This window comes from Nyctibius grandis, chromosome 2 (genome assembly GCF_013368605.1).
Source record: "Nyctibius grandis isolate bNycGra1 chromosome 2, bNycGra1.pri, whole genome shotgun sequence".
Lineage (NCBI taxonomy): Eukaryota > Metazoa > Chordata > Aves > Nyctibiiformes > Nyctibiidae > Nyctibius > Nyctibius grandis.
Genome location: NC_090659.1, coordinates 119,865,221 through 119,890,810, shown reverse-complemented (window position 1 = coordinate 119,890,810; position 25,590 = coordinate 119,865,221). Strand labels below are relative to the sequence as shown.

The 25,590-nt window shown below is 38.2% G+C and overlaps 1 protein-coding gene across 7 annotated transcripts in view; it reads left to right on the top strand.

Annotated features, from left to right (window-relative positions):
- The window catches only part of DLG2 (discs large MAGUK scaffold protein 2), a 1,096,363-nt gene that overhangs the window by 664,174 nt on the left and 406,599 nt on the right, over positions 1-25,590 (top strand). For all 7 annotated transcript variants that reach the window (XM_068425103.1, XM_068425108.1, XM_068425110.1 and 4 more), the window contains one exon: positions 8,686-8,736. In XM_068425103.1, the coding sequence (XP_068281204.1) occupies positions 8,686-8,736 (51 nt within the window). The remainder of the gene's footprint in view (positions 1-8,685; positions 8,737-25,590) is intronic.

Sequence of the window (25,590 nt, the reverse complement as noted above, 5' to 3'; positions counted from 1 at the left end):
ACTCAGATTCTCGTGGGTTTTTTTTCCTGCAGCAAAATTAATTGGGCATGAGGGAGCTGTTCTGCTATGCTTTTAGTTGTAGAGTGCAGAGGACTGTGGCTCCCTGCCCATACATACACTAAAGAGTCTTCCAAGATTTTAAAATAGTGAACCTTTCTGCTGCTATAAAAACACTTGTAAAGCAAGTGATTCATACATATAAAACTTGTCCTGTTGAATCCATGAATATTTGTTTATAAATCTACATATACTTCATTTATGTGAATATTCCTTGTTACTCATTTTTATTGTTTGTGCAAGTATTTTCTTTACCTTTTCAGATCTCCTCCCTCCTGCAGGTGTAAGCACAGATGAATAGAAGTAACATCAGTTACACTAGTACAAGCCCAGTGACACCAATGGGATTGCACCAGTGTTACTGAGAGAACAGTTTAGCCTTCAGTACTTGTGCTAGAGAGAGCACACAAGGAGAAAAGAACCCAAGAGAATTCATTGATTGTGGCTTGTTCATAGGCAACAGGGTGAGAGAGCAGGGAAGGGAGTATTAACTCTCAAAGGTAAACAAAGGTAAACAAAGGTACTGTGAGACAATTTTAGGCACAAAAATATGAGTCAGAGTATGTTGTCATTTAACAAATTGCAAGAGATTAGATTATGTTGGTTATATATTTATTTATTGAGGAAATGGGGCATGCCCATTATGTATATTATATGTATTTCATTATATGATTACTATATAAACATGTAATTGATATCAAGGAATGCAGTAAATTATTGCTGTTCTTTCCTTGCCTAAAATTTTGCTATTTAGTATGCTATTGACTTCTCCCTAAAACTGAGAGAAAATTTTATCTTAAGTGTTTAAATGAATCAAACTCAACCCACAGTTTATGTATTAATTTCTGCCTTTTAAACACTCTAACTGCAGTTACTAACATTTTAAATAAAATTATGCAAACTATCATATTAAACATTATTAAAATAACCGTGTAAGTCCCAAGTTACAAGTACTTTATAATCTTTGTTGATGAAATAAGGTCAATCGAGCAACAGCAATTTTCCATTTTTATGTATCATCTTGTGCATGGAATGAAATATTACACAGGAAAATAATTTCTAGAAATGTATGAACTGTTCAGACTGTTGAAAAGTTTGATAGATTTTTCTTCTAAAACTGAAATGGACTAGAGATAAAGGAGCCTGGCAAACTGAGAGGTTATGACAACTCATATGTTAGGGTGTCAGCAATAGCAAAAGCACAGAAGAAAATGAAAGGCAGAGTGACTGCGAACTTCTGAAGCTGTATAGTAAATGACCTGAATTGCACAAGAAAGAATGTAATTTTGTGGAAAGAAATGACTGCATCCAGTTCTCTGGAATGTACTGTTTCAAATTCCTGCACTGATATATATGATAAATTTAAGATACAGAAATATAAGGAATTTTACACAATTATTTTTTTAGGATGCAAATCCTAAAAGTCTAAAGGGTCTCTATATAGTCAGTGGGCAGACACACATTCCTCAAATCACAATTCCATCTGAAGACGAAGGTACATGATATAAATCACCCCTTCTTGATTCCTCACTCCAGTGCCTGTAAAAAAAAAGCCTAGATGATTGCTTAACTTAGATTTATACCTGTTAGATAGCTAATACGATGACATATGAATTTCTCTTAGCGTAAGAGAGAAGGTTGTAAGTACAAAAGCTGAAATTTGCATTCTTCTTCTTTTCTTGATAGCAATTTTGTACAACTTGGAAGAGCTAGACTAAACAGAATTCACACATGGATGTCATTTCCATTTACTGTGAACCCCATTTGAAATCATGATCTCTGCTTTGATCTGCTCCATGGATTACACTTACGAAACTGGGAGTTTTGTGATGGGTTTGCATTAGATATATCCAGTGCTTACACTTACAACCATATGGGCACTTTTCTTCTGTGGTGTATATGGCCAGCATCAGAATATGGACAAAACAGAGAGAAGACAAAGGAAAATTTGATGGCTCACATTGTAAAGAACAGAGTGTTATCACATAACATGTAAGCCACATAAAATAATGTACCTGGGAGCAGGGTATCAAGATATATGTTTTTTGAACTGTAGAAAGTGTCAGATCTATGAAGACAAAACAGCTAAAAAAAATCTAGATTATTGCTGAATAGGGGAAAGGATTGTGAGGAGTGAGAGAAGCAAGTAGGGGAAACCAGAAGAGAATTTCTTATTTGGATGAGATTTTGAAACTATAGTGAAGCAGGTGAAGCATATTATTGGAAGTAATGCTCAGCAGTAACTAAAACATCCCTGTATTTTCAACACTGTTTTCAGCAGAAATCCAAAACATAGCTACTATGAAGAATATTAGCACTATCTCAGCCAAAACCAGCACAACTATGAAGGAAGAAACAAGTAAAAAACTTGAATAGAATGAAAATTAGAGAAAGCAGTGGAGGCTGTTGTGGAGGCACGAGAAGCTGTGATTAGTACTAGGGGATGGTGATTCACAAGAGATACAGAAAACATGATTTTGCTCTGAATAAGATTTGAGAAATGAGGTAGGGTAAGATAAAATTAGGGATTTGGGAATCAACCAGAGAAGAGTGATATGTTACTTCCTAAATGGGTATTTTCTCCAACAGAATGAAAACAAGAAAACCCAGGGTAATAGTGAGGGAGAAAGAAAGAGAGGAAAGGATGAGTATGGTACACAAACAGTGAAGAAGAAGGCTGACCAAAAATTAAGACCTGGAGAAGGATGAAGGAGACATCTAAGAAGAAAAGAATGAGCAAAAAAAGCACCCTTCGAGCAGGGTATATGTTGACCATGACTGTGCTGCAGATCTTTTCAGGTGTTGACCAAGAGCTGGATTTTGCTTCTTGGAGCTCTGCTGATTGTGTGTTGAGGATGTAAAGGATGTACAATGACTGGTGGTCGAGTGCTCTATAGGCATCTGTGGAAGGACCCAGAAATCACTTGCACATATACTCTATTCCTGATAAAGTATCAATTTATTTCCAAACAATATGGTCTTTCACTCTTCATTCTTCACACCAGAACATTCGTATTATGACAAGAAGTTTTAGGTTATGGTAAATTTTTATTCAAAGAACTTAACATATTGTCCTTGTTTCCTAAAGGAAATACGGGTGAAAAGACGGAAGTGGGCTTAGTTATTAAAAATAGATGTGGGGTATCTTCTATAAAAAGCCAATAAAATGCACTTACTCAGATAAAGAAGAGTAGCATGAAAAACTTTCTGGCAGCCTCTTTAGGTCAGTTTAAAAACACAAAATCATCATATTTGAAATCAGAGAACACAGGAGACTGTTCAATATGTTTATATGCAGTGATAAAGGAAACTTTTAATGCTCTTGGAAAATGATATCAAAAGGACATCAGCAGCTTTCCTTTGACAATTAATGAAGAAATAACCTACATCTGGAGATGGCAAAGGGCTAAATAAGGATCACTCTTTGGTCTTGCTGGTAAAACAGAAATCATGAAGGGCTATTTAAATCTTTTACTTGTTAAATTACCCACATGGCCTTGATGTTTCTGAAATATAAAATGGACTGTCTTAATTATGCAGCAAATTGGAAGATTTTAAAGGACAAATATATCCTAGGGTTACTTGCACAACAAGAATTTGGCAATCCTGTATTCTGTTGAGGTTTGGGTGGTTAGGCAACTGGTGAAACCATACAGCCAAAAGAATAAAATTTGCATGTTCAGTGAAAATCAGTATCAGGGTAGTTATCTTCCTATGCATATGATAATACAAGTAGAAACAGCAGTCTTCTTTCTTGAAGACAGCTGAAAAACCATATCCAATTAAATATAATTAAAACAGGTTTTGTTTGTAATAAAGGTCTACAGATGCTGTAATTTTTAGGCAAAACAATCTCTTCTTGAAAATAAGACTAGGCATAAAAAACAGCTCTAATGACATCTTTTTTATTAGAAAGAATAGGTGCAACGGTTTTGAAATATTAGAATTGTGTAAATTTTAAGTGTTTGATGCTGGTTTTGCCCCTATTGTAATACAGCTCTTAAAATTCATATGATGACTTATTTATCTTATTGAGTTGGTAGATGCAGTTGTATATGAGTAAAAGTATAGCAAGAAAGAATTAGGCAATGCTTATTTGTTTGAGTGTAAACAGGTCTATCAAATCAAATAATTGCAAAAGTATAAAAAGAGTATCAAATTATTATCATGACAAAAAACCATATCTATAAAGTGATAGAGTATGTGAAAATTAAAAACCCAACAGAATGTTTTTCTCATGATTTTGGGAATCTATCATAATCTATAGAACTGATTTTCATTAAAGACTACTTCAGCTGCTTATGTCATCCTTAAACTGCACTAAATGAGAGTAACTTCCTGGAAAGTCAGAGTAAAATTCTTAGCATAAAGGAATAAACAAATCTGAGTTTGATCAGGTCCTTATTTTGGTGTTCTGTGTGCTGGGCTTTATTTCAGGTTTTTCACAAAATACTATATAAAAAACTCTTTTTACCTGTTCCTTATGTCTCATTCTCCTGAAAGAAAGTGTCATCTGAAGATGACTAGTGCTTTCTTAGAATATAAGTGGTCTGTTATGATCTCTAGTAGTGATTAGAACTTCACCAGGAAATCTCTCTTGAAAGCTGGAATCTAGAGTTACCATACGTTATGCCTCTTTCTTAAAGACAGTTTCTTGTCAAAAATTGAGAGCCCTCCAGTATAACAGATGCAGCATAAATGAAAGGCAACTGTTACCTTGCCTTGCAAGTAGTTGCTTTAAACTTTGCAACTTAATTAAATTATGGTAACTTATTCTACAGGGGCTGTAAATTCATGACACTCTGGATCATGAACATATGTTAGCCAGGAGACTGAGAAGCCTTCTTGCATCAGAAGTTTATGTTGGTGATGCTGTTCCTGAACAACAGGGCAACAAAGGCCCTCAAAGTTCTCTAAATGTTTCATGCAGGCCTGTTCCTCATGTAGCACTTATGTATTTTGTCCTGGTCAACAGTAACTCTTTTGTTCTGCTGGAAATAAAGCATGTTCCTGAATGAGACACGTTTTGATTCCAGACTGTGCCTTGAAGAAGGGATGCGGTGGATTGCGTGTTCCCATGGACCTCATCTTATGCACTTCTTACCCGCTTCTGTCAAAGTCCTCTGCGTCTGTTGGGCAACACCTGTCACAGGTGTTGTTGAGCATTCTGTCTCCAAAGAGGAGACATCAATGTCATGAATCAGAGAAGGAAGCCAACAGCAATGTATCTTAGCTTTGAGTTTTTGGAGAACAGGAAGAGACTGAATTGTTCCTTGTGGACATCCTAACTGGTTGGACTTGTGGGAGCAAGTGCTGGATATCATGCCACTTGTGTGCTGCCAGTTACAGGTGCAGACAAGCCCAAAAAAGCAATCAGAAAAGCTGCTAAACCAGAGATCTGGCTGTTCACTGGTGTATAATTATGAAAGATATACAACATCCCTTAAGTAGAATATTTGTTACCAGTCTAGAGTTAGAAGTAATGCAGAGGAAAGAGATTTAAGGCAAGTGCTCACCAAACTTTACACATCTTTTTTAGGCTCTGTTTGTACTCAGTGAAAGGAAACCTCAGGGGCACAATTCATCTAACCTATCTGAGATTTCTAGTGCAGGATGACATGAATTAAGACCTAGAAGTGCCTGTTTCTTTTCACTGAGTATAAAGAGAGCTAGATGACTACCTCACATTTCAGCATTACAAATATAAAAATTTATTTGAGATTAAAGGTATCTGTTGTCAACCTTGCACACCTGGATGATGTGAAAGAATATTCCCAAATCAGCTTGGAAATGCTGATGATTTCTTTGGCTGTGAGGGAGAAGAGAAAACCATGTGAAAAGATTTGGACTTTACATAGCTATTTGAAATCATACAGGCCATAGTAAATTTTGCTCTGTGTTCTCACTGCAATCTGATATTAAATCAGAATTCAGAAAACTCATGTAAAGAAAGACATAGGAACAGGTTCCCACTACTTGCAAGAAATGGAAGTTGCAGGTTCAGGCAGCTTGTTTAGGTGCTTTGTCAGGCCAGAGACTGATAAGTTAAAATGGACAAAACCAGAGGGTATGTCCATATGCTGCTAAATGAGAGGACTGATAAGCCAGTTCCAGCGCTGGAGACATGATTCTCCTCCTGCTTAACTGTTGGCTCACCCCTTGGCTATTTGTTTCCAGCAGGCTCCAGACAGAAACAGCCTTAAGCACTGAGACTTGGCTGAAAATCAACTCTAATTTAGCAGTGTAGGTGCAGCCAGAGAGTCTAAATATGAAATAAAATGGTGCTAGCAATGAATGGTACTGCATGCACCATTACTCCACCTGCCTCAGGTAGGTGCAATATCTTATTAGATGTTTTACAAAATAACTGCATTGGTCTTCTGAGCAACCAGCAAGAAAAACAGGGCAGTGAACTGCATGTGTAGATATATGCTTAAATAACGAAAGGAGTTGGATCAAGATAAGCTTTTTAATCCGTATCATTCCTGCTGCTCTGGAACCTGATAATGGATCTCTGCTGCGATTAATGGCAAGTTGAACTGAAGACCTTTTTGGAATCGTGACTGTGGATGATAAAAGGAACCCCTCAGATGATCATAATCAAGATATTGTTTGTGTGCAAATACAAATTGAGAATTCAGCTTGTGTTTTCTCCTTTCATCTTTATACAGAGGTTGCTCACTTCTCATGTCCCTCTTTTTCCCATTTTCCTGCACTAATGAGTTTTTAATGCAAAGGAAAAGTGATTATAAGCAGTGAAGCAAAGACAGCTTTATAGAGCAAGACTGAGGAATTGAAGACATAGATCAGAGCTATCCACCAACCTAAGATAAAAGAGAAGTTCATGAAAACAGAGACATATAGATAGCTTTGATTTCATTATCGTTAGACAAGAAAGGACAAAAAAAAAGGAATAGCTATAAAGCCGTTCATACCTAGTAAGTTGCCTATATTAATAAAAGAGTCTATGCAGAAAGAATTAAAGTGACAACATAGAACAGAAAAATATCCTATAGTAAAATTTTTGTTCATACTTCTTTTTAGTGTAGTGTAATGTGATTACCAGATTGTAATAATGTAAAAAATACAGATATTATGTATGTATTAAATATTTTATTCATTGATGCTGTGTTTTCGTTTAATTGTTAAGAATGGGTTATTTGTTTGGACTTTTCTTCCTCTCCCTATTTACTTTTGAACACAGATTCTGGGCATTGTATTTCTATTACTGATTTCATGGTTTACCAGATCTTGACTTGCAGACAAATTAAATAGTTGGTGGCTTTTATAGGAAGCTTTTTTTTGGTAGATACATGTACCTAGTTATTATATTCACAAGAGAAGTACCTAATTACATTTGAAAGGTGCTTGACTAGATAAAGAATGATTTGTGTACAGTATTTTCTGACTGCTGTTAGAAAGCTAATATAGAAAATTAGCAGCTGAGAGTGGGGAGAGGTAATAAATGTCCTTGTTCTGAGAAATAACAAATTTGTTCCTCCAAGATTAAGTCAATCCTAATGCTTCACTTCACTTTTGCTCTTACAAAATACATTTCTTTTTTCATTAAGTATGAATTAAGTAAAATACTAAAGCAAAACTATTTTCCAGGAAATATCCTATCGTCACAAAAACTAAACCATCATGATTCATGGGCAATATCTTTTTTTTTTTATTGATCAATATTTTCTGGCCAAATCAAGAAATTGCTAACTAGCTGTAGCTGAGGCACACTTTGAAATTCTTCTGATTTTAATAATAGAAGTATTTTAATTACTATGCGGTTTACTTACAATATAGTCAGCTCTTGTACCTTTCTCAGATGTGGTACTCTACCCATTTAAGAAATGAGGAAAGTGAGAAAGGGATGTTAAGTGACTTGCCTAGAGGGACAGAAAAAATCCATGTCAGACTGGAACGAGGCTTCAGAATACTGCTTAAATCAGTGTCATGTCTTCAGCTGATAGATTTCTTGTCCAGTGCAATCCATTTTGGTGCTCTACATTTTGTAGCTTAATTTATTTTGACACTGAAACTCAGTGTAAGAATTGCATTAACATTCTGTGCCTTTTTGGCATTCAGCTGTCTATTGCAAAGGTCCTCTGTCATGTTCTTGCCCTAGGTTAATACAGTAAACAAGATGTATTTCAGTGTATGTACCAGTGAGTGACTTTTACATAAGTACTATGAATTTCCTGTCCGGTTTTGTATTGCAAAGTAAATTGGAGCTTCTAAGGTAATGAATAATTAATTTTTCTTCCCCTTGTGAGAATAATTTTTAGAAACAAGTCTTCTATTTTTGACATAAAACTATTGCCTTGGAAACTATTTAAACATTTGCACAAAGTCCACGAACTATATCAAATATCAGTCATATTATGTAAGTGACTTAGTTATCCATTATTTCAGTGTTTTGCATACTGAACTTTTACTGGTTTCAAGTTTATAGGCTTGATTACATGCCATTCCAGACAAAGGGGAACTAAGTAAGCTATAATTTAGATAGCCTCACCTCTGTGTTGAAAAATGTGCTTCAGTAAACTGATCATACTGGAATATCTGTGCAGTATCCCTACCAAATTACCTTCCATGTGCATTTAAGGAATTTTCTGATTTTATTTTCTTTAGGTCAATGGAACAGAAATCGAATATGAATTTGAAGAAATTACTTTGGAGAGGGTAAGAATAATTTATTCTTCTCTTATAGGAATAAATATAATCTGTAAGAAAAATAATGCAATTGCTTATTAAATTAAAAGTCATTAAGACTGAAATTCTTTATATTTTGAATAAAGATGTCAACTCATTATTCTAAACTATGAAAATATGAGTGATACAACAGGATAAGCCTTTCATGTTTTTAAGAAGCTTCGGGTGCAGCTACTTGCAGACCAGTATCCAGAGTGCTTTTCTTCCCTGTAACTATGTCAGTGCTTGATGAGGCGTGTGATTATTGGGAAGAGCCCGTGTGACTTGGTACCTCCCTTTTGGCTTGTGAACTGGAATTGTGGCATCTTTTCTCTTTTAACTTCCTTGATTTCCTTGCATGTGCACACGATAGAAGACATGTAGTTTTATACTACAAAACAAAAATTGCAAAAGTTTTTAATGTTCAAGTGACTATCTAAGAGCTATAGACCGTATCTATGTGTAAAGGATATGTTTATGCAAGTTTGAATTACGTGAGCTATAATCAGGGCTGGCAGTGAAGGTTTTGTTGGTAGTGTGGTTTAAAAGTAACACCAAAAAAAAGAGAGAGAGGTTTAAAATTTGTGCTGCGTCATATCTTCCTGGATTTGGTGGTTTTTCCTTGCCTTTTGGTTACGTAACCATTTTCTTTAGACTGCGGACTTTCTTTGCCACAAGATGAAGACCAGATGGGCCGCATATTGTGTGAGAAAGAAAGCCTAAGCTTCTTCATGTCTCATAGTGCTTACAAAGGTTTCTAATGGGTGCAAGATTGTCATTGCTGAATTCCTTCAATATTCTACCAACATTCTTGTTATATGAAGTTTTGTCGTCTTGAAGCAAACACAGTTAGGCTTCCTTCTACACAAAATGTTTGAATGCAAAGCCAGATTTACCAAGATGTGACTGATGCCATATGAACAAATGCCTGCAAGGTAGCAAACTAGCATTAGATTAGACACTTAGATTATACAATTCATTGCACTTTTTCTGCATGTTATATTTTTAATTGTCCAGGATAATGAATTCCATAACCATTCAACTTAAAGGGATACAAGTTTATGTGTGTTCTCATTGATTTGCTCTCTCAGGGAAATTATGAAAGAGCAATATATCTTTTTACCATAGCCATCCTCATAACAGATAACGTATAAGATTATAGGCACTTTTTATCTACTGTCTCTCAACTTCTTTGCGCATCACTAGATATTCATTGGACTAGAGTTTCCAAAGGTCACTGAACAGAACACGTGCCTCCTGGGTCATATTTTGAAAACCACTTTATTTTTAATATATGTGTAAGTTATCAGAGTACATACTGCAGAAAGAATGTGATTTGCATCTCCTGTACCTGTCTGATGCAGATAATTAGTTATTCATAATATAATACCATATAATATCAGTTAAAGATTGAACAACAACAGCAAAAAAGCTACATATTTTAATGGAGGATATTTCAGTTGTTTTCTGGATGCTGCTGAGTCTGCGTCTTCTGATTATTACTGCTTGAAATGTTCTGTCATATGTATCAGTGTTTTGTCTCAAAGGCAGGGTACTGTGTCTGCTGGTTATTGTGTGAGATATAAAACACAAGTGATTGCCTTTAAATAGCTGTCATTTATGTTAGACTAAAAGCATTTTCAGAAGAAAGACATTCTCCATGTTGATTACCCTTTTTCTTCCACAAAACTGCTTCTAGAAATTAGGTGGAAAATCATGTCTCTCTATTTAATGGCAAAGCTGCAAAATGTATTAAGGTTGCTGCTGTTGAGAGATAAAAATGTATTTTGCCCATATCAAACAGTTAGTAATAAACTTTCCATTTTAATCCAGTTATCCAAGTTACAGAATTCTGCATCCCTAAAACCATCAGATATTTTCTTCATGACATTTATCGACATTTTGAAATAGTCAATATAATTTAAAGAATTTTACAATGTAAAAGATAAATTGGTTGAAGTTGTATTAGGGCTTTTGTGCTCTTTCCTGTCTTTTTTTTTATAGCAGAATGAAAGGGAAGGTGGTAAAGGATTGATTGCTTCAGAGCATCTCCCAATCTCTATAAACTTGGCAAGAACACCATTAATTTAATTGTAGAAGATCACCTTCATCCATAGGTGACATGAATTTGTGGGACATATTCCTGAAGAGAGTTACTGGCTTAGGTATGATCCTTTCCCTAGCATGAAGGATGGCTCCATCTCTTGGGGTAACTTAGGACCACTGTGCACATGTTGGCAGAATGTGTCCCATGTGGAGCTGGGGAGCAGATCAGCATGGTCTTAAAAATGCCAAAAGGAAATCTGCTAAGGAACTGGTGGGATGCAGCTTGGTGCATCACCAAGCTGCCTGAGACTTGGCTAGCATACCAAGAAATGACTGCGAGGATACAGGGGGCTTGTGTAGAAAGCTTTTTTATTTCCGCTCTTTGATATAATGTTGTTCAGTTGTTTCTATTTAAAATCTTGTGACCTAGTTTACAGTTTAATAAGACCTGGGGTTTTGAGCTTAAAAGGCTTCAGTGAGAGCTCACAAAGACGACGAATTTGAGGCAGATCCACCTTAAAGCTGTGATCAGTTCTGTTCTAGGAGTTAAGGAAGTTGTAAGTACACCTGTGCCAGCCCCTTCCTTAGTGGCATGGTCTTATCCTTTCACTCTTCTTCAGTTGTGCCAGCCACTTATCAGGTACCATCACCAATCCTTGAGCCCACGAGGATCACTGTTAAATAAGTGAACCTCATTAGAGCTCTCATAAGAGCCTACTTGAGTAACACAATTACACAGTTAAGAAAAATCAAACAAATCTCTTCTCTTAAAAAAAAAAAGACAGTTTTAATTCCTTCAACTACTTCAGAGAATGTGTGAGTTTCTCTGCTAAATAACAGGCACAAAATGCAGATCCAGGTGTAGACTAAGACTTGGTGATTTGTAATAAACTGCAATGCCCAAATGCACACTTAGACAAAATTCCTTAAAATAAGCCATTACCTTCCTCTAGCTTGAATATTAAAGACATCATAAAAAGGAAACTCTACATAAAATGGCTCATATTAGTGCAGTAATGTTAGTCTTCCATTACTGCAGGACTTGAAAAATGTGTCCAGCACTATCAAGAGACCGATTTGCACTTGTAAATCAGTGGTCAGTGTAAGAGATGATAACCAAATAGCCTCTGTGACAAAGCCTAGTCTAACTTCTCTAAGCTGGAGGAAAGTTTTAATTGACTGACTCCTTGGTACAGCGCTGTGCTTGGAGAGATATGCTGAAGAGAGGATTTTAATAGAAGTTGATGGAATATCAGCCAGTATCAACAGTTACCTTGAAGAAGAGTAAAGACAGTGGGTCACTTAATGATTCATGCTGGATTCACACCGAGTTCAATGTCCGAGTTCAGATCTCAGTACATTTTTGCTCATCTACCCTTGCCTATTCTTTAGATGTGAGAGAAAAAGAGGGCAGTTATGATTAGTAAAGCTGTTTTCACTGAATCTTTTGATACTTCAGCACATATTTTCATTCTGGATCCATCTAAACGTAAAATTATATTACTTTTTGTGGAATGGTTTTTTTAGAAAAAATAAATTCTATCAACACTGGAAGTAAAGGCATCCAGTTCCCTGTGCATTTACATCATGAGATTGACTGACCTTGGTATCTGAACAGGTTGAGCTCTGACTGAGAATTTTCCCAAGGTTGAGACACGCATGGAGTGTCTCTATTTCTTTTTCTTTATACTCCTGTGGATTCTCTGGCCTATGATAACAATTCAGGTTACACTGCAGAATGTCCCTGTTTTTAATAAACGACATCGTTTTACAAAGTTTTTAGGAACTTAGTCTTTTGTTTCCTCCTCACTTTTTTCAGATTTGGTTGCAATTGGCTATTGGGCTTGCTACCGTTGAGGGAGAGACAGGCATGGATGCTCACATAGAATAATTATTTCCTTAGAAAATCAGGTTAAAGGTATTCCAAAAGAGTAAATTCTCGATAATAATTTGTCATCTGGGAGTGTGCTGAGATAACTCTGATAAATTTCATTCTGTGTCCACCACACGCTCTGTTCAGTGGAGAGATTGAACATCTACTCTCTCTCTTCTTTCCATTGACATGATATTTCAGTGACATCAAGTGCCTTTACTATGCTCTCGTGAGACCCCACCTGGAGTACTGCGTTAAGCTCTGGGGCCCCCAACATAAGGACATGGAGCTGTTGGAACGAGTCCAGAGGAGGGCCACGAAGATTATCAGAGAGCTGGAGCACCTCTCCTATGAAGACAAGCTGAGAGAGTTGGGGCTCTTCAGCCTGGAGAAGAGAAAGCTCTGGGGAGACCTCATAGCAGCCTTCCAGTACCTGAAGGGGGCCTACAGGAAAGCGGGAGAGGGATTTTTTACAAGGACAAGTAGTGACAGGACAAGGGGGAATGGTTTTAAACTGAAAGAGGGTAGATTTAGATTCGATATTAGGAAGAAATAGACTGTGAGGGTGGTGAGACACTGGCACATGTTGCCCAGAGAAGTTGTGGCTGCCCCCTCCCTGGCAGTGTTTAAGGCCAGGTTGGATGAGGCTTTGAGCAACCTGGTCTAGAGAAAAGGTGTCCCTGCCTGTGGCAGGGGGGTTGGAACTGGATGATCTTTAAGGTCCCTTCCAACCCAAACCATTCTATGATTCTGTGAAAAGATTTCATTTCTCTATTTCAAGATTATTGTTCTCTAAAAGGTTGGATTTCCACATTTCCACCAAATTCAAGAGTCTATTTAAATCTCAACTACATGGGCTAAAACTGTAATCATAAGTAAACTTAAAGGGTAAAATTTAAAAATCCTGAGGAAACAATGGAAAAAGCAATCCTCGTACATTTTGGTAGAGTAAGGAATTTATTTCAGGCCTGGGCTTTTATTTACTTTGGTGCCTTGTAAACCTAAGAGATAATTGCTACTGTACTATTAATTATGCTGTTTTCATCACTAATTTCGTTTGTGAAAATGCAGAAGTTTGCAAAAATATAAAGAGATGCATTCCACTGAATGCTGAAGAGCAGTGGGAATTTGATTATATTCAATGATACAAAGATTTTAATTTAACTCAAATGTCTTATTTTTTCTATCTATCTATCTATCTATCTATCTATCTATCTATCTTTCTATCCTGTTTTGACAGAGATCATAGAATCACAAAATCACAGAATCACAAAATGGTTTGTGTTGGGAGGGGCCTTTAAAGGTTATCTAGTCCAGTCCACCTGCAGTAAGCAGGGACATCTTCAACTAGATCAGGTTGCTCAGAGCCCCGTCCAACCTGACCTGGAATGTTTCCAGGGATGGAGCATCTACCGCCTCTCTGGGCAACCTGTTGCAGTGTCTCACCACCCTCACAGTAAAGAATTTCTTCCTTATATCTAGTCTAAATCTACCCTCTTTCAGTTTATAACCATTACCCCTCATCCTGTCACTACAGGCTCTACTAAAAAGTCTGTCCCCATCTTTCTTATAAGCCTCCTTTAAGTATTGAAAAGCTGCAACAAGATCTCCCTGGAGCCTTCTCCTTTCCAGGCTGAGCAACCCCAACTCTCTCAACCTTTCCTTGTAGGAGAGGTGCTCCAGCCTTCTGATCATTTTTGTGGCCCTCCTCTGGACCCACTCCAACAGGTCCATGTCTTTCCTGTGCTGAGGACTCCAGATCTGGACACAGTACTCCAGGTGGAGTCTCACGAGAGCAGAGTAGAGGGGGAGAATCACCTCCCTTAATGTGCTGGTCATGCTGCTTTTGATGCAGCCTGGGATAAAGTTGGCCTTCTGGGCTGTGAGTGCACATTGCCGGCTCATGTCAAGCTTTTCATCCACCAAGATCACTGTTTGCTTGGATGTCTGGGAAATAAGGTTTTCACAATTAGTCAGTAGTGTATCTGCTTTCTGCCTTTTTTTAAGGTGTTAGACACCAGTTGTTCATGCACCAGTATGCTTTGACCTCTCAGGAATGAGATTGTAGGACAATGCAGTGCCAGGAAAGTCCTCCTTTACATGGTTCAGTAATAACAGAGTGGAGGGGAGAGGTCAAGAAATGGCCACTAGGAAAAGGTATTTTCAAAGTTTAAAAGCTTATACCATAGACACATGCCTTTTGAGAACCCAGAGTGCACAAATCAATATCCAACCATCAACAGCCCCAGTGGAGTGGTCTGACATCTTCCAACAGGAGAAAGTAAATCTTTTAAAGTGAGTGTCCCTCAGGTACCTGCCGAGCTCCTCCAAATGCAGTGTTGCTCTCTGTTTATTTCTGCAGAATTATAGGTGTTTTCTTCACTGTTGAGAGCTTTCTGACTGGGTGCCCTTATTACATTTCTTCTTTGTTAGGTTCTGCCTGCCTCCTAAGTGAGAGTAAGTGGTAGTTATTCTGGCAGCCTCAGACTGAAATAAATTATAATTCAAAGGCAGAATCCTTCTTATTGACTAGTTTATATCAGGTTTTTAGTAGGATAGTGACCTATGGGTATTTATTGCAATAAAGCTCACCCACAGCAATTTTTCCCTGGAAGGGGCCAGCACAGTCTGCCTACAAGAAGAGGCAGGAGTATCTATGTATGGAGCCGAGTTATCAGCAAGCAGAAAACATGAATCCTATATTTTTATTGTTGTGCGGACAATTTGAAAAATTGATCTCTTGGGTAACCATACGGAGTCTTTGCAGTGTATTTCTCTGTGTATGTGTAACACAAAGTTCTGTACAATGAAAAAAGAAATTAAGAAAAATCCTTAAAAATACAGATGGAGTGCATGCAATCACTACACAGGAAATTCTCTAATGCTTTCTGATTCCAATCACGTCTTAGCTTAGAGTTGACACTGGTAGGTGGTTGTGTCAGTGGCTGCTGTTTACCTTCAGAGAAGTTTGTAAGTATTGGAAAGGGCAGACTCTCTGGCCTCTGGATGCAATGGCTTCAGCAAGGTCTGCATTTTCCTTCTGTCTTTTGTGCCTTCCCAGATTTTGCTTTGACCTTAGGTTGTGCAGGAGCGAGCTGACGAAAGGAGCTGAAGGAGCCTGGTGTGCAGTCCTGCTAATGTGACACTGAAATACCAGGTCAACATTTTCCAAAGCAACTGCAGAATTTGGTTGCTTTAGTTCAATGACCTAAATTAAGATTCCTTGGAACAGCCTGATTTTTTTGCAACATTACTCACCCAAAGCGTGTGACTTTCTGTCACCTCAGAGCAGCCCTAATTTGGCACCCAAAATATAACTAATCACTGGAAAACTTCGTTCTTTGTTCTTATTCTGTCAGAGAGTCATTGTGTTGAAACTATTCCTGGTTGTAGAGCTGTGCATGTCTTGTGGGTGCCTGTTCTACCCGTTCTTGGTAGAGGCACAAAACGTGACAGTCTGGAGTATGAGTGGAAAGGCAGAAGAGCTGGGAGAGGAAGGGCTGTACCTCTTGAGGGACAGAAGCTTCTGCCCGGTGTTGTTAGCTGTCATTCTCCACATTCAGTGTCTGGGACTAGAAACTCAATAAACCCGCATAACTGTCTTACTGAAGACTATTGTCTAGAGAAGTGAAGAAACAGCTGTTAATATTATATCCCTCTCTGAGATGTGACCAAAATATTTTTGTTTATTGTCATTGCTGTTAACAATTGCTAAGGGTTGGGAGGGGGGTGAGGTAGAACAGGTGAGCTGCCCAGTTTTCCCAAAAGCAGTGTTTGGACAAGGAGGACTAACCTGTTTAATGTTGTCCTCTCCAGATAGGGATGATCTGGACTGCTTCTGAATATGCACTGCCAGAAGAATTTGAGTTATCCAGGGCAAATGCTAAAAAGGCACGTGGCTTTCCATTGAGCCTCTGTTTATAAGGAAGACTTGCCCCATATTTCATCATTGCTATAGCTGTGCAGAGGGTGCATGTTTTCCCGGCTGTGGAGTGGCAGCTCTTCTCATCCCAATAGTCACAACAAAAAAGCTGCAAAGCCATGAAAGGGAAGACGAAGGAGGGGAAAGGGCTACAAGTGACTAGGAAAAATATTTTAACTGCTACAGTTTATAGCTACACCGTGATTAGGAAAAGAGCTGAAATAATACTATACATTTAGCTCCCTCTGGGTGCCTATCAAAGAAATTCATATTTTCATGTTGCTGTCTTAGAATCTTGCTTTTAAATCTAAGTGTCTGAAAAACATTGCATAGATGCTAGCTCAGTTGAAACAGAATAGAGTATTTCCTTGCATTTATCACTGCAATGCCATTTAAACTCCTCTGAGGGCATTATCTCAGTAAAGGATGTCCCCTCCCACGCATGTGTGCTAGCTTTATATTTCAGATAGACAGAAAAAAATACATAGTTTGGATTTACACTTGATGATTCAAGTTTTCCAAGGCAAAGAATATTTTTATTCAATTAGGCTTTCATTTATTTGTATATTTATTTTTGAAGGTCTCTATAATCATCAGTTGTAGGAATTCATATAGTGGTTTCTGGGTATTTCTTTAGATGAGGGATTCACAATTTTTTTCAATGAGTCCTCAGGTCCAGGGAAGATTGTGAGAGTTCTCTTGTTGTGTGAGAAATTTTAAATAACTGAATATTCTGTTATGAAAGCTCACTGTGGTACTATAGCATTTTTAAAATAATTCGAAGCTTTGAAAAATGCTCAAGCAGAAGAAGAAAATTGGAGACTGTTTGATATATTTTTTAAAATTTAATAAGTCACTCAACACACTGAGCCATTTTGTTCCCAAAGGAGTAAAAGAAATTTCATTCTCCAATATATTGAATTACAAGTCTGAAGTTACTTAAACTCTCTGCATTGAAACCTCACAGGGAATTTGTTCAGGGAGAGCATGTCAGTAGAAAATACAGATACTAGAAATAAGGCATTTACTCAATACTAGAAAGTATTCTGAAAGTGATAGAAACAAATTAAAAATCAACTGCAGAAAAAAATTCCCCAACAGTGGTAATAATGTTTATTCCATATTAAAAATGAAGAAAAATTAAGCAACATTTATTTAAGAGTTCAAAAGCTACCTATGTGAGTAAAGGAAAAAGAATTATTCATATTCATCTCTACTTGAAAGTTACCCCTTTAACTTTGCCAAGATCACTGAGACCTTGAGTTACTTATTATGTGAAAAGTTATTTCATGCAAGTCATACCTGCCTAGAGGCAGCGTTCTGCTACTGTTTTTTTTAAATTATTATTAAATTGACATTTTATTTTTTAGGTAATATCACTCATTTATTGCCTTTCTTTCATTTCCTAACTCACTTGCTCTCGCCAGATAGTTTGTAATGAGTAATTCTGCTGCTTTTTTTGTGTTATTTATGGCTTTGCATGAAAATCGATTTTACTTTAAATGTAGCACTTTAGGATGTGGCCTTTCAGCTTATTTACTCTGTTACCTTTAGATGACGAAGTCCAAGCTTTATCTCACTCCTGTTTTGTGTTTGGAAAGTGAGCATCTAATGCGAGCTGGTTGTGAAGCTGCCTTGGTAGTGAAGGGAGAGCAGGAGGCATTACAGGGGGGGTCTGGTGCCATCCCACCATAACAGTGTAATACAGGCAGAGTGAAACTCCCTCTGCAGGTGAAAATGGCAGTGGCTAGCAGAAACTTTTATGGACTTAAACTTGCAGAATAGTGCAGTTTCTGAAAGGAATACTTAAATGTGCAGTACATAATGTTGGTCTAATGAAAAAAATCTTTTCACAGTGAAACAGGGCAGTCTTTTGGAACTATATTGTAGTCATAGAATCATAGAATTGTTTTGATTGGAAAGGACCTTTAAGATCATCAAGTCCAACCACTAACGTAGCCCTGCCAAGCCCACCACTAAATCATGTCCCTAAGCACCACATCTACTCGTCTTTTAAATACCTCCAGGGACGGTGACTCCACCACTTCCCTGGGCAGCCTGTTCCAGGTGTTTCGGTGAATAAATTTTTCCTGATATCCAATCTAAATCTCCTCTGGCACAACTTGAGGCAGTTTCTTCTCGTTCTATTGCTTGTTACTTGGGAGAAGAGACCAACACCCACCTCACTACACCCTCCTTTCAGGCAGTTGTAGAGAGCGATAAGGTCTCCCCTGAGCCTCATTTTCTCCAGGCTAAACAACCCCAGTTCCCTCAGCCGCTCCTCATCACACTTGTTCTCCAGACCCTTCACCAGCTTCGTTGCCCTTCTCTGGACTCACTCCAGTACCTCAATGTTTTTCTTGTAGTGAGAGGCCCAAACCTGAAAACAGTATTTAAGGTGCGGCCTCACCAGTGCCAAGTCCAAAGAGACTAGTCCTCTAGGCTGATGCAGGAAAGCAGACCTTTTCCCTCCAGCTTAGCATTTCTGCTGTTATTAGACAACAATTTTGCCTGGAAATAATTTTGCAGGTATAAATCCTTCATTGATTTGCAAGTTTAGCACAGGCTTAGGGATGTTCTCTGTGCTTGGATAGCGTCCCGATTTTCAGGATGTGCAAAAAATGGGTATTCTGCTCCATGCTTTTCCAAACTGGCATAAAAAGCCTACTAGTAGAAATCAATCTAAGCATTATCACCCAAGTAAATCTGAGGTGTCCCAACCTATGATACTTCAAATCAATCAGCACCTGTTACTAATGAGCAGAGCTGCAAGTGTGACTTTCAAATAAACATACTGGTTCTGAATAAAAGCGTCTGGAGTACTAATGGGAGAGTATATACACACTATAAAGGAGTAATACATGTGTTTGAGATGCTGACTTTTCCAAGAAAGTATGTAGGAATCTTGCAGAAAGATTGAGAAAGCAGAGCATAAAAAAATATGACAAAATAAGGAGCTACAAAGCAGTGGTTTGACTCAGTTTTCACTTAGTTTTGCAATTGGCATTGGTAAATAATATGTAGATTTAAAATATGTACATTTAAATAAATGAGAATGATGAACCTCAATTTGCTGGTAGAAAATGAATCATTCTGGAGATGATAGCAATCATCTTGCAGCAAAGATGGTCATTTTCAAGGCAGGATTTTTTAAAAGGCATCTTTGATGTACTGGATTTGTCTCTTCAGAAAAAGCAATGTTTTGCATTGCAGAAAATTGCCTTTCATTTTTGTTATTAATTTAGAATCAATTGTAATGCATAAATTAGGGCCACTCAACCTTGAGGAATCAGTATGCCGCTTCAGTAGGGAAAGACACTGCAAAGGCAGAGAGAAATAAGGGGGAAAAAAAGGAGAAAATAATCTGCTGGTTTACCCAGACTGAATTCCACAACTGTCATTGCTGTGCATCGTAATATAGTAATATGGTATCACAATAAAAAATTCTAATTTCCTCTTTGGATGCAGCATTGCAGTTATTTTCTGTTCTTATGCATATAAATTTGAAGCAGCCAGAAGATCATGTGTCTTCTATATATAGCTACCATCCAGTTTCTGACTCCATGAAGGGAAGAAAACCTCTTTCTCATCAAAAGAGGGTCGAGAGTTGATCTGGTATACTTTTTTGCAAAGTAGTTTTGCAGGAACAAAAGCCTGCTTTGTAGCATGTAGGAGTTCTTTGGAATTATATGATACAGAATCACAGAATCAACCAGGTTAGAAGACACCTCTGGGATCATCGAGTCCAACCATTGCCCTGACACCACCATGTCAACTAGACCATGGCACTAAGTGCCATGTCCAGTCTTTTCTTAAACACATCCAGAGACAGTGACTCCACCACCTCCCTGGGCAGCCCCTTCCAATGTCTAATGACCCTTTCTGAAAAGAAATTCTTCCTAATGTCCAACCTGAACCTCCCCTGGCGAAGCTTGAGGCTGTGTCCTCTTGTCCTATCACTAGTTGCCTGGGAGAAGAGGACGACTTCCACTCCACTCCACCCTCCCTTCAGGTAGTTGTAGACTGCAATAAGGTCACGTCTGAGCCTCCTCTTCTCCAGGCTAAACAACCCCAGCTCCCTCAGCCGTTCCTCATAGATCAGACCCTCCAGACCCTTCACCACCTCTAGACTCGCTCCAACACCTCAACATCTTTCTTGAAGTGCGGGGCCCAGAACTGAACACAGTACTCAAGGGGCGGCCTCACCAGTGCCGAGTACAGAGGGACGATCACTTCCCTAGACCGGCTGGCTACACTATTCCTAATAGAGGCCAGGATGCCATTGGCCTTCTTGGCCACCTGGGCACACTGCTGGCTCATGTTTAGCTGGCTGTTGATCAGCACCCCCAGGTCTCTTTCCGCCGGGCCGCTTTCTAACCACTCTTCCCCCAGCCTGCAGCGCTGCATGGGGTTGTTGTGGCTGAAGTGTAAGACCCGGCACTTGTTCTTGTTGAACCTCATGCCGTTGGTCTCAGCCCATCTATCTAACCCTTCCAGATCCCTCTGTAGGGCCTTCCTACCCTCCAGCAGATCGACACTGCCACCCAGCTTGGTGTCATCTGCAAATTTGCTGAGGGTGCACTCAATCCCTACGTCTAGATCATCTATAAAGATATTGAACAGTACCGGCCCCAGAACTGAGCCCTGGGGAACACCGCTAGTGACCGGCCGCCAGTTGGACTTTGCCTCATTGACCACCACTCTCTGGTGGTGACCATTTCCTCTCAAATTTTGTCCCTGTATTTAAAACTGCAACTAAATGTCAAATGGATAAGGTAACTTCAGGTATACTAAAGCTGTTAAGTAGTTGAAAAGCAATTGTATGCTGCTCGTGCATGTTTTATATTGCAAGATACTGCTTTACCCTAAGAGTTTGACCTAGCTGGTGAGTCTCCAGCATGGCTTGAAAGTCACCTTATGCATCTTAATGTGATATATGAATTCTGACTGAATTCTATGAATAATTTATTTTTTTGAGTGGTTTTTAATTTTGTGGAGTTTAACGTTGCACTTGGAGCATGATACACATTTCCTATACCTCACTTGCAAAGCAGAAGTGAACAGGTCCTGTTAGCATACTTTAGCTGTGAAAGTTTAATACATAGATTGCCATTAACAGGAATTAAACTATATAGGAAAAAAAAATCACTAAAATAAATCATGAGTTTATAACTTTAGTCTTTACTAATGTTAAATAATGTTGTAAAGTGCAAATCTTCTTCTCAGCTATGATGATGATAATGTACCTAGTGTTTTTATCATATTTCATGATGGGGAAATTTGAAGCACAGAAAAGCAGGCCAGCTCTAAATGTAGCATGAAAACACGCATGTCCTAATCTCTAGTCTAGTAGCCTACTTACTGAAGAGTACACAGGGAAAAATATCTACTCCATTGATATCAAGGATCTTAATAGTAGTGCAAAATTGACAGAAGTTTAGGAAAAATGGGAAAGAAGATAGCAATTTTATATTCTTAAAATGTCCCTTGAATTTTTAAAAATGCTAAAATGTGCACTAATTACTTGTCCATACGATATTTATTTAGGAATGAGAAATGTAATATAAGTAATTAGCTTATACAAAACATTGGCAAATATAGTTATAAAATAAATATTTGACAAATAGATATTTTAATTAAATTTCCAAAGCAGAAATAGGGCTGCACTACACAGTGAGGAACTTGTACCTGTTTTTGCCAATAAATGTATAAGATAATTAAAACACTGAATATTGAAATCATAATTGGATTTTTAAGCGAGGAGAAATGCTGTACCTATGCAATTTACATTATAATGAATATGCTTAGAGATTTCATATTAAGCTTTCTCATGGGAAATCTAGAGATCTATTGTTATAATCCAAATGGGGGGAGAATGCCTTTCTGAGAGGAAGCTTAGAAAAGGAATATGACATTTCTAAGTGTGTTCGTTATAATGTGGCTGAGGGAGAAAGAAGTGAGTCAAGTGTATGTGTGTAGACTTACAGTAAAATGAAATTGTAACTGCTTAGAGCTATAAATTTTGAGCTAAAGTAACAAAAGCCATTAAAAATCAATGTCTACTCTGATTTTCTGCCTCCAAGCAACGCCATTACTCACCTCTCCCAGAAGCAGAAAAATATCTGTTGAAACGGGCTGAAGAAAACCATGATCTTCCTGAAACTTCAGTGATAGTTTAACTGGGTGGAAGGAAATCAAATAAATCAAAATGTGGTGAGGACTTAGAGACTAATGCAACCAGGTCTAGTGAAAAGTGTCCCTGCCCATGGCAGGGGGGTTGGAACTAGATGATCTTTAAGGTCCCTTCCACCCCAAACCATTCTATGATTCTGTGAATAAAGCCCCAAACTATCTTTAATTATGAGAATGATCTAGGGCCTTGATTTTCCAATCTGACTTCTAAAGGAGTTAGTTGAACAGTGTCTGCATCTGTCATGCTGAGTTTTCAAAAGGTCTTTGAGTACTGAAGAAATTTCAATATATTGAAAAAGAGCTAATGCTGTGGCAGTGCTTAAAAAGGGTAAATGGGATGGTGTGAGTCATCATGGTATCTGTGTAGGTCAGAGTAAAAGGAGTGCCAGACTGTGCTGGATAAGACACAGTTAGGTGTTATAAACTGGCCAAATCTGAAGTCATACGTCAAAAAAGAGAATACAGCCTGTGTATGAAATCAAGGACTCCTGCCTGGAATGTAATGAATCTGCAAACAGTCCTGGGCCTCCTTGGCTGGTCATCAGCCGAACACAAATTTTCAGTCTGGTGTTGTAGCTAAAGGTCTAGTGAAGACCTCAGGTGCACAAGTGAGGACTGCAGAGTAGAACAGTTTTTGGAATGTGGAATACAACAGGTTTGGGACCTGATGTGTAAAACTTTTGAAATATCCTGCTTAACTCTACTTGAAAAAGATACTGATAACTGAAGTTTAGTGGAGGCTTTGAGGGTTATTGTGACTTTGTGTTTATTGTTCTGGGCCCCGCACTTCAAGAAAGATGTTGAGGTGTTGGAGTGAGTCTAGAGGAGGGCGACCAAGCTGGTGAAGGGTCTGAAGGGTATGACCCACGAGGAACGGCTGAGGGAGCTGGGGTTGTTTAGCCTGGAGAAGAGGAGGCTCAGACGTGACCTTATTGCAGTCTACAACTACCTGAAGGGAGGTTGTAGTGGAGTGGGAGTCGGCCCCATGTCCCAGGCAACTAGTGATAGGACAAGAGGACATAGCCTCAAGCTTCGCCAGGGGAGGTTCAGGTTGGACATTAGGAAGCATTTCTTCTCAGAAAGGGTCATTAGACATTGGAAGGGGCTGCCCAGGGAGGTGGTGGAGTCACCATCTCTGGATGTGTTTAAGACTGGCCATGGCACTTAGTGCCATGGTCTAGTTAACATGGTGGTGTCAGGGCAATGGTTGGACTCGATGATCACAGAGGTCTCTTCCAACCTGATTGATTCTGTGATTCTGTGATTCTGTGACTTTGGAAAACACAACCTCTTAGTGAGAGACACAGGGAGCTTCATGAATTTAGCTTCCTACGGAGGAAATTAAGGGGTAACTTGGTCACAGAAAACATGTACTTACATGAGAAATAGTCTTTAAGAGAGTGTTCTTCATCTTACCTGGAAGAAGATTATAGGAGCTGATGGTTTGATGTTGAATTTAGAGAGGTCATAAATATGTTAATATGGACATAATTTTGTTAATATATTAGCAATGACAAATGAGAAGGACTGGATGAAAGTTTTAGGAAAGGCAAAACGGTGTTAGGCAGCAAGACAGACAGTAGCTGATAGAAAACAAAAAAAAAGGATCATAATATAAGTACTAAGAAGGAGAGAATATTAATGAATGCAAAAAAGGTTTTCAAACACTAATCAATCTGATAAAGGGAAAAAATGGACGTTTTGGGAAGGACAAGGGACACAGCAGGATGTTGGGGATTGAGATCAGGTTCAGCCAGTTGGCATATACATGTGACACATAGCTGTGTATGTAGCATATTTTTGAGAGATCAGCAAGGAAGACTGAATGCTCAGAAACAACATAGCATCCTTTACTGCCATCCTTCCTTTACTTTATGAAAAGTAGAAGACATTAATTTAAGAAGGCATTAAATCTATGGTTTTGGATTGAAAAAAAATCCAAATTCTCAGGCAATTCAAGGAGACAGATGTGTGCTCAGTCTCTATAAGAAGGAGGAAAGCTGCCAGGCCTGTTCTGGCTTTTGTCTCCTTTTTGCAGTCATTACTCTGCATAAGGGAAAGACATTGCGGAATTAAGTGATATTTTTCTCCAGAGACGTTTTAAGTAGGTCCTACAGCCTATATTAGGCAGGAGTTGAAGGTAAATGATCCAGTTGTGTCCTCTGTCTTAGCTTAACTCTGAGGCATTGATTACCTACTTGGACATAATTTAAAAGGTGACGTTTTTCCAGAACTGTATTTGTAAATTAAATATATTTATCCCCTTGTTCTGAGGAACAGGGTATTTCAGGTGCTACAGCATAACGACTGTTGTTAAATGCTATCATTTTAATGGCGACCAGAGTCGGCAGAGATCAACCCCACAAGTTCTTAATGTTTACCAGATGATATATCAGAGTGTCTTCACTGGAAACCAGTCTTCCATAAATGGAGACTGAACTCTGTAAGGCCAGTGATCTTTTTTAAAGGATTTTTGAAATAGTAGTTGGAATAACACACACTTGATATAAAAAACATTTCAAAATAAGAATAAACATTAGACAAAAGCAGACTACTTGAAGTGGAAATAAAAACAGTAACAGCTGTTACGGGACAAAATGTATGCTTTGGAAATTGTCAGATTTTCACTCCTGTTACATTATTCTGCTATGCTTAACAAACATTTTGCTTGTATTGTATTTTCTCAGGTAAATCTACTCTCTAGATACCATGGCTAACTAGCAAAAGTGATTTATAGAAACAAAACTCTTGGTTCAGTGGAAAACAGAGTGTATGTATGAAAAATGCACAAGTCAAACTGAATAATGAAGCA